The following is a 9,899-nucleotide window of genomic DNA, read 5'->3' on the forward strand; positions in this document are numbered from 1 at the left end:
TGCTTAGGGAAAAAATAGACCAGTTCCATCTGGTTGTGGTCTGTTATATTTTTTTCATCTCTTTGAACGAGGTACTGGAGAGCAGGATCAGACAGGCTTAGGAAAGGTCCACCCAGACCCCTGCAGAACATCTGTGAACCCCAGGGCCCCATGCAGAGCGCTGAGAAAACAAACCACACTCCTCAGACTCTTCCTCTTCAACTCAGCTGGTATTGTTCATCTTAAACTGAGGGAAGGAGACAGAATAGCATACAGGGAAGATGTGTCTTTGAGTTGTGTTGATTATACCTTCCTGTAATAGAAAAATCGCAGCTCTGTGTCTGGTTCTATCTTGATAAGTGCATTAAATGTAAATATTTGTGGGAATAGGTTTGCAATATGACATTGTATTTATTACAAATTTGCTTTTCAAGGGTAATTTTGCTTAACCATAGATAGACATTCATATTGTATAGGCTATCTATTGCATATTCTATTAAAAATTTGCAAATTTGTTACCTTTTTTTCTTAAAAACCAATGAAAATACATTGAATTCTTACATTATGTAACCTTTTTTGTCTTTTGTGTGTATACAAAGGTAACACGTGACAATTAAACATGTATTTTATTTGGTTGCAGATGACTTTCTCTACTGTTACAGCTCCAGTACTGTATGTACTTGTTGGCTTTTAGGGGCGGGAACAGATGAAGTCGACTTTATAAAAGTGAACTGACCACCAAACTGTGCTCTGTGTTCTGCCCGACAACACTGAGGACGACTCGTCTAAACTCTGCACAGGTATTTAACTGAGCAATCTTCAGGTATTTTTGTTTTTGTATTGTTTATTTATTGTTTATTATAGTTTTATTCTATAATATCAAACTATAGCTTACTACTGAGGCTATTACAATGACAGCAGCAGTTATTGTAACCCTATTTGGTTTACAGTCACTCTATTTTGCTTCTTTGTATGGTTAAAAAAGGTATATTTTTATGACCTGTTTATTACTAAACTTTTATGGTTGCCTATAATTAATAAACTTTATTTAAAAGAAGTCCACATAAATGGTAACCATATGTTGCCTGAAATGTAATGAATCTTTTGTAACTAATAGTTTTTGCTTTATATGTTTTAATTCAGTGTTTTGACACAAACTTACATAAAGAAGAGAAATGAAGGACGTAGAACTGAAGGAAGTGGATCAGGCAAAACAGCTAATGACCCGAGAAATAAATGGCTGCGTGAAGGTCACGGTCCCAGAGAACACTGGAGTGAAGTATGGCCTCTCCAAAGATGAGTTAATTAAAATAGCCGGTACAGCTGGGTACGCAACCTATATGAGGATTAGGAAATTAAAATTTAAAGAGACATTTGACATTTTCTATATCAGTCAATCTATCTATCAATCTATCTTCTGCAGCTGGATTCGGACTCGTTGGGCCTTGCTGGTTCTGTTCTGGCTTGGCTGGGTTGGCATGTTAGCTGGAGCAATAGTGATCATAGTACAGGCCCCACGCTGTAAACCCATTCCTGAGATGAACTGGTGGAACGAAGGTCTTTTGTATCAGATATCTGACGTCAATGCTTTCTCTGACAATGGACTGAAAGGTGAGATAAATGGAAATGTCTTCATTTTTTATCCCCCATGTCTATACCTGTGTATTATTTGAATAATAATTAAAGAAATCACACCAAGAAATGTTTATATTTTTTGTTTATTAGATCAGTAGCCTTGTCTTGCTGTTATTACAGAATTGCAAGCTGCACATTAGGCTGTTAAAATGGCTGAAAAACTGAACTCGGATTTTATACATAAATATGACTAATATTCGAATTATATTCAAATTTAAAAGGTATTGGGGGAAAAAAGATTTTTGCTTGTCCCTTGAGGCCACAAGAGGGCGCAATGTGCAAAATATTAATCAATTATAATTTCGCAAATTGCATTTAAAAACAATTATGAACAAAACAGCATCATGTATTTTTTCATAGTTTACAAAAAGCCGAAGCGGTGATTACACAGAGTACTTTTAGCATTTAAAAACATCAGATGCATTAGAACGGGAGAATGTCTAGTATGTCTCGAGACAAGTTTTTTAAAAAGTTGAACTTCTTTTGACTACATGGCTTTCAAAACACTCTCCGGTCAAAGATGTCCATCTAGCTCATGATTACATAGAAAACAATGGAAAAGCAGCGCAGACAATGCGTGAACGGCCTGGTTACGGTTTTGACCAAGATCTTCTCCACATTAAGCTGCTCCATTTCTGAAAATTTTTGAATGAACAACACAGCAGCGCCGCAGCTAGTGGTTTAAACTGGATAGGCTAAGGAAAACATTAAAACACAATGACTGCCTAGTGCCTACATAATCGTTGTGCATCCCGTGAGCCACTGATAAGGCTGCCTGACATACACCTAAAATTCAGATGCACCGTTTTTGCATTTGAATGTGGATTTTTATTTTAAATTGGATGAATATTCGAAATTCGAATTTCCTCCTGCACATATATACATGCTGTAGCCATAACAAATTTATTTCAATTCTTATATATCTGAATTGACATTATATATATATATATATATATATATATATATATATATATATATATATATATATATATATATATATATATATATATATATATAATTTACTGTATTAGCAGTGATAATGTAATCAGATTCCAAAAATTAGGTACTTGCAATTAGATTATATTACATTTTAAAATTCTCATAATCAGACCAGAGTTACATTTTTAATTGATCACAAGATTACATATTCATTGATTCTCCCTAAATGTCTTTTTTATCTTTTTAATTTTCCATTCTAAAAAAAAAGCATTTCACTTATGTATGTTCATAAAGTCTTCTCGATTTGTGGAATTGCACACACCAGCAGTCAATTGGCTAAAATAACATGGAAAAAGGAGAGGCAGCACAGCACTTGACCACTGAATTTACAGAAATCATCTCTAATTCTTAATATTGCATTATCCAATCAACTCCTGTTGAACACATTTTTAATTATAATTCTAATGAATAGCGAGTCATTTAACCATGTAATACTAAGTCTTTAGAAAACTTGTCTTTTTCACACACATTAAAATACACAAATTCAGGTCATTTTATGTTTACATGTAATGCAGTTATTCCCAAACACTTTAGTCATCTGAACCTCTTTTGACCTAATATAATTAATAATTCAAAAATCAATAACTTATTCACATATTCTTTGCTTGTAACTCTGTATTATGTGTCTGTTTTTTAAAGTGTCCTTGGGTCCTTAAAAGGTACTATATGAATAAAACATTTTATTATTATATATATATATATTCACAATTATTTGATGTTGATTAATGGTCACATGATATGCAGGTAAACAAATAAGTTATTTGTTTAATATATCTTTTCAAGTATGAGTTGATTTGTTTTAATTTATTAATTTATTATTTATTTTAATCACTTTCTTCACGAAACACAGTTTGGAAAACCCTGATGTAATGTAATGTTGAATGCCCTTCATATTGTGGAATACATTTTCTTTCTCTTTTTATTTTATATCAATATGGCATCAATTAGACTGTCCTATTCAAATCAATATGATAAATGAGTTGGGTCAAAAGTAATCTAAAAGTAACCAAAAAATATTCAGAACACATTACCTAAAATGTATAATGTAACAGATTACATTACTTATTACAATTCCTGTCATGTAATTTGGAATCTGTAACAGACTACAATTTGTACTTGTCCTCGTGCTCTCGTTCTCTGTAGGAGTGGAGGAGAAGCTGGACTATCTGAGTCAAATGAAGGTGAAGGGGCTTGTTCTGGGTCTGACACACATTGTGAAAGCAGACCAGCTGAATACACTAGATCTAACTTCAGTTAAACCTGAAGTAGGCACTGAGAATGAACTGGAATCTCTGCTGGAGGAGGCACATAAAAAAGGTGACCTTTGACCCTGAATGGCCTTTCATCCAAGAGTAGTACCTTTTTAATTCTGACTGTCACTGAAGCCTTGCCAATATGTCAAAGAGCTGTACATTTTATTCATCCTCGATGACCACATCCACACCTTAAAATAGACCTCTAAACATAAAAGCCATTTTATGAATGGGCTTTGTGCTACAGTATGATATTCTGTAGTGAATGAATCACTGGTTTATTTTTATTTTATTTACAAATTTTATTTTAGCAGTGTAAAAAGACTTTCAACGTTCAAGCTTATGCTGACTGAGCCAAGTTTCTTTCTTTTTTTTCTCTATTTACAGCAGATGAGGGATTTTGTAAATGCAAATGAAATTAAATGAACACTACAATACAAACATTAAGACTGTAAAAACTTTATAGATGATCATCTTATTTTCCCACCCGTTCTTTTCCCCTGCTCTGTCTCTCTTTCTCTTGGTGTTTGTCACCCTCTCTTTTGCAGGTATCTCCATAGTGCTGAATTTAACACCCGGCTATGAAGGAGAATCCGTCTGGTTCCACAATTTAACTGTTGCTGAGAAAATCAAAGTAAGTGCTGATAAGGCAGAGGAAATTGTGAAGAAAAGTCCTATTCATGTGGACAGTGAATACGGGTATGCAAAGATAGATCACTCGTATGAGAAAAATTGCAGATTTTAGATATTAGAATTACAACATGTATACTAAACTTTTTTTAACTATTTAATTTGTTTTTGAAATTTTAGGAAGCATGTACATACTGGTTGAATAAAGGACTTCATGGCATTTTCTTGTCTAACCTGGGAGACCTCGAAAAATCACACTCCTGGCCATCTATACAAGCTATATTCAACCAAACCGACAAGACTAAAAAAGTGTACGTCTCTGTAGTTGTGCTCTTAGAACTTATATAAACTCTTAAAGGTGCAGTAAGCGATTTCTGATAAACACTTGATATTTGAAATTGACACCTAGACTATTTGTGCATTCAAGTCATCCTGGGAAGTTCGTATTTAGAAGTTGGGAAATCTTGTTTATGACATCAGTGCTTTCAAGTCCCTTTTGTCAGAGCAAGATGGCAGTGTAACCTTTTAATTAACTATACAAAAATACAGCAAGGTTTTTAAATGCTAGGTCTAAAAAGTTAAGAACAACGAATGTGAATGTGTTGCTTTTTATTAATTTATGAAGCTACTGTAAACTTTATAATTCCATTGTATATTGTTAGAATACAATGCTATCATATTTTGTGCAGTATGCTGCGTTTTTAAACCGGTAAGTCACGACTTCAAACCACGAGTGTAAACAAACCAGCATTTACAATTATTTCTATCGCCAAAGATGCTTACTCCTTGCTTATTTGAGAGAAACGGAGGAGGAAAACGGCGCATAAGGGAAGAGAAGCTGTTATACCTTTTATTTAACGTTATTTTTTACCGTGCACTTGCATAAACACGCATCCGTAGGGGTTGCCATTGTTGTTTCGCGAGCTATGTGACATCAGAGCGCGGAACTGGGAATACATCGATCTAGTACGAATTCACGGGTGGGAGGTCACGGGTTTGACTGCCGTTCCAGTGCACTTTCACGGGTAGAAGGTTGGAAAAACACGGGTTACGGGTTGCCTGGAACGCGGCATAAAGCCTGACAATGTTAAATACCTATAAGTAGCCTATTCCGTCAAAGAAAATCTTAAAGGCTTAAAGAAAATCCCGAGCTTGCGACTCGTATTTGCGACTTTGTGGTGGCGTTCATGTGCGTTTAACTTGTAAATATGATCTTTCTCATGATTAATTGTACCAAAACACCCCTTTCTTCAACGCAGGCAGCTGGTTCAACAACAACAACAGCATATCTAGGTAAAAAAAAAAAAAAAAAAAAAAAAAACAGCCTGTTACTCAGTTATCGAACAGAAACAAATCAACCTTGGTGTCCATTTTCAAGCCTTCCCGCTATCTTCTCGGAAATGTCCAGCACTCCCGCTTCGCTTCACTCTCGGCGTGTTCCAAACGGGATATATCGCCCTGCGAAGGGCACTTCAGAGTGAAAACAGTCATGGCCGCCATATTGAAGGGTCGTTTCAAAACGAAGTGCTCAAAACTGGCCACTTCAAAGGGTCCTTCGGAACGAAGGATTTCAAAGGGTACAACTGATAAATATAGCATCTATGTATAGTATTTTCTATACTAGCCTACTTTAACATTTATACGAGTTAGATTTGGTACATTATGGTCAAAACGACATTGTATAAAAATACTTTACAGTTACCTTTATCAGTCCATTCAAATGTTTAAAATATTTAGGTTAGACACGATATACATTATATTTCACGTAAAAGGCCTTGGTGCGTTAAACCAAAAATAAATAAATAAACAAACGGTAAACAAAATGCGCAGCTTGCACAAACTACTTATTCTGCGCATGTTTTTCTCAGAAATACTTTATTGCACCTTTGTTGTAACTTCTTGTCTGCTGATTTGTTTAATGTAATAGAGACACCTGCTGGCCAGATGGGATAATGACCATTACTACCTGCTCCGTCAAATGTTTTTTTTTTTTCCCCATTTATTGTTCTCTTTTGTTTACAAGCACCAATTATTTTTCTAGCCTTCAACATTTTTTGACAGTTTCACTTTACTCTAACATCTCTCTCTCTCCTCCTCGTCACTTTCAGAGCTCTGATGGGATCAGTCTCCGGTCTTTCTGTGGATGAAATCTCTGTCCTGCTGAACCACTCAGGTGTTGACCTGCTCCTAACTGAACAGCCTGATCCGGCTAAGTTCGGCGAAAAACAGGCAGAGGCAATACAGAAGCTTGGTCACCTGCAGATGAGTCTGGGCTTTCTGGCTTTCAGAACTCCAGCAGTGCCAGTGAGGCTCTTTCACATTCTGCTGTTCACACTGCCCGGCACACCCGTGCTCAACGCTGGAGATGAGGTCGGACTGAAGACGGGGGTGAGTGAAGCTTGCAAGGGAGGTGACTGGATAACAGTATAAATAGATAAATCAATGGGAAATTGAATCAGTGTTTGGGCACAAATCTCAGAATTAAAGAATTGGCTCCCTTTAGATTATTGAGTTGGAATTTGAATTGAATGGGTCAAACTCCACAGGTAGAAAATTTACTGGATTGCAATCAATCAATCCATCCATCCATATTTAAAGGGATAGCTCACCCAAAAATGAAAATTCTGTCATCATTTACTCATCCTCATGTTGTTCGAAACCTGTATGAGTTTCTTTCTTCTGCTTAACACAAAAGAAGATATTTTGAAGAATAAGGCTAACAAAACAGTTGATGGGCCCCATTGACTTCCATACAAATATATATTATATATATATATATATATATATATATATATATATATATATATATATATATATATATATATATATATATATATATATAGTCAATGGCTGCCAACTGTCTGGTTACCAACATTCTTCAAAATATCTTCTTTTGTGTTCAGCAGAAGAAAGAAACTCATACAGGTTTCGAACAACATGAGGATGAGTAAATGATGACAAATTTCATTTTTGGGTGAACTATGCCTTTAAGGACTATAAAAACTTTTCAAAAATTTACTATGAAATGGAAGTGGTGACAGATATTTTCTTTTATATAGTAACTTAAGAATTGAGTTTAATAAAATGAATCACATGCACAGATGAATTGTTAACAATTACATCATTAACATGCTAGATAGGGTGAATTTTCATTCCATGCCAATTTTAACCTATTTTTAAAAATTCACTTTAGGCTTTATAAAGATACTAACATTCTCAGCCAGACTGCGAAAGTCTTTCATTTCTCTGCTATTCTCAGGCCTTAGTCTTAGCATAGAAAGCTATGTTTATATTCTGCCAAGTTATTTTCATAATGCTGATGACTTAAGATTCCTCCTTTACAGGAAAAACCTCAAACAATGTGGGACTTGAAAACCCCAGATGAAGAGACGAATGCAACAGCAAAGGTAGATTTTCATTATTATTTACATGGCTATTCATAACAAGTAGATGTGATCTCATTGCTGTACTAATTACAAATTTTAAACCAGCACGCTGCACCTTGCTCTTTCCATCTTCCACTCATTCAGGCTCTGCAGGAGGAGCGTATCGCTGTGCATAACTTCTTCAAAGCACTAAGTGATCTGAGGGGAAAAGAGCGATCGCTTCTTCACGGAGAATATGTCAGCCTTTACAGTTCACCCACTTCATTAGCATTTCTCCGCCTCTGGGACCAGAGCGAACGTTTCCTTACTGCTGTGAACTGGGGAACTGACTCTGTAACCATGAAGCTCACTTATAGCGACCTGCCGGCTCAAGCTCAGGTTCGCCTCAGCACAGATGCTGCGAATCTAGCCGTGGATCGCATGGTGTCCTTACAGAACTTAGAGCTTGGGCCCAAACAGGCTGTTCTGTTGTCTTATCCTTATGCTGGTTAGACACACATATAGTCTCAAAGCTGTTTGATTTCCTCTGAGACCTCATCAAATCCTAGTTTTAGTGCCTTTTTCCTTTTTGAAGTTTAAGTGGTCAAAGTCGAAAAGCTTTTAAATTGGAAATTAAAGTGATTAATATGATGCTTTGGTAGCCTGACTTAGTCAAAAAGTCAAAATTATGACATAGCCTACTGAGTCATAATTGTGAGATGAAAAGTTAAAATTATGACTTAAAAATCATGACCTACTAAGACATAATTTTGACTTTTTATGTCAATTATCTCATAGAAAGCTTAAATTATGATAGCCTACATTCGAAATTATGAGATTAAAAATTTTAAATGGTCAACTTTTGGGCAATTTCGACTGAGTCATATTTTCAATTTAGTATGTCATCATTTCAAAAGTTTATTATAATTTTGACTTTTTGACCTGGTTTCACAGACAGGGCTTAGATTAAGCCAGGATTAGGCCTTAGTTCAATTAGGGAATTTAAGTAGCTTTTATAAACATGACAAAACAATGGCACTGACATATTTTAAGTGCCTGTTTACACCTGGTCACCTCATGCGTTTTTACTATTTGATTTGTTAAAATGGTTCCATTTACAGTTGGCCACATAAATGTTTTTCCGTAGAATGAATATAAATCCGAACTTTAATTGCCACGCTATAGGCAGATTTAAGTTCACGTCAACGAAAGCAACAGATATGCGCATATCATAAACATTTTATTTATTATCAGCTAATTTTAAGATCAAAGACCACAAAAGGAGAACCAGCAGCATCAGCACTCATTTAGTTTCACTATTTTAAATGAAGATAACTTTTTTTGAGCATCAGTGACTTACTTTCAGTTTCATTTGCAGCAGTTTGCGCGTCGGCTTGCTGAAGAGATACTTAGCTACTCATTTGCACTGAAGCGTGTTGCTGTCAAATCTGGCTATAACATGTCATATAAAGCGCTCACATGTTTATTTTATTTTTTAACATTTTGGAAGGAGTAAAATTTACATATGTGGTTTCAACAAGATGCATTTACACTCGTCCAGTTTCGTCTAGAATGCGTCCCAGACCACCTCCTGAAGTGGTTTGAGAGATCGGGTTTAAATCAGTCTCAAAAGCATTTCGGAGGGCATTTACACCTGGTCTTTTAACGATAAGGATAGATATCCAATCATAGAAAATGCATTAAAAGTGACCAGGTGTAAAAAAGCCATACGATTTGTCCGTGCAAGTTATACTTTTGAGTTAAAACAGCTCAAACATGCATTTTAGTCTGAGTCTAGGCTTAAGCCTTGTCTGTGAAACCAGGGCAATAAGTCATAAGTTCAACTTTTCATTTCTTCACTTGTTATATGTCATAATTTCAATATGTTCTAATTATGATTTACCAAAGCATGATTGTTTTTCTTATGTGTCAGAAATGGGCTTCCATACTTTTGATTGTCAATCAGTGTGTGTATTAAACTTTGCTTCTTTTCTCTACTAATAAAAAGTGAAATAAAAAGAATCAACTTAACTACAAA

At 35.3% G+C, this 9,899-nt stretch overlaps 1 protein-coding gene across 3 annotated transcripts; it reads left to right on the plus strand.

The window, feature by feature from the left end:
- LOC125265542 (4F2 cell-surface antigen heavy chain-like) lies at positions 1 to 9,899 on the plus strand. Of its 3 annotated transcripts, none has more exons than XM_048185829.1 (10): positions 1 to 349; positions 620 to 802; positions 1,123 to 1,306; positions 1,403 to 1,590; positions 3,757 to 3,930; positions 4,415 to 4,500; positions 4,677 to 4,807; positions 6,605 to 6,884; positions 7,841 to 7,903; positions 8,027 to 9,899. In XM_048185829.1, the coding sequence occupies exons 3-10, from the start codon at positions 1,155 to 1,157 to the stop codon at positions 8,372 to 8,374; spliced, it is 1,422 nt and encodes a 473-aa protein (XP_048041786.1). In that variant the 5' UTR covers positions 1 to 349; positions 620 to 802; positions 1,123 to 1,154; the 3' UTR covers positions 8,375 to 9,899. The 3 variants fall into 3 exon arrangements, with proteins under 3 accessions (XP_048041786.1, XP_048041784.1, XP_048041785.1); XM_048185827.1 differs by having other exon boundaries at positions 620 to 779; XM_048185828.1 differs by having other exon boundaries at positions 1 to 209; positions 620 to 779.

The sequence above is a fragment of the Megalobrama amblycephala genome, linkage group LG3, assembly GCF_018812025.1.
Source record: "Megalobrama amblycephala isolate DHTTF-2021 linkage group LG3, ASM1881202v1, whole genome shotgun sequence".
Taxonomy (NCBI): Eukaryota; Metazoa; Chordata; class Actinopteri; order Cypriniformes; family Xenocyprididae; genus Megalobrama; species Megalobrama amblycephala.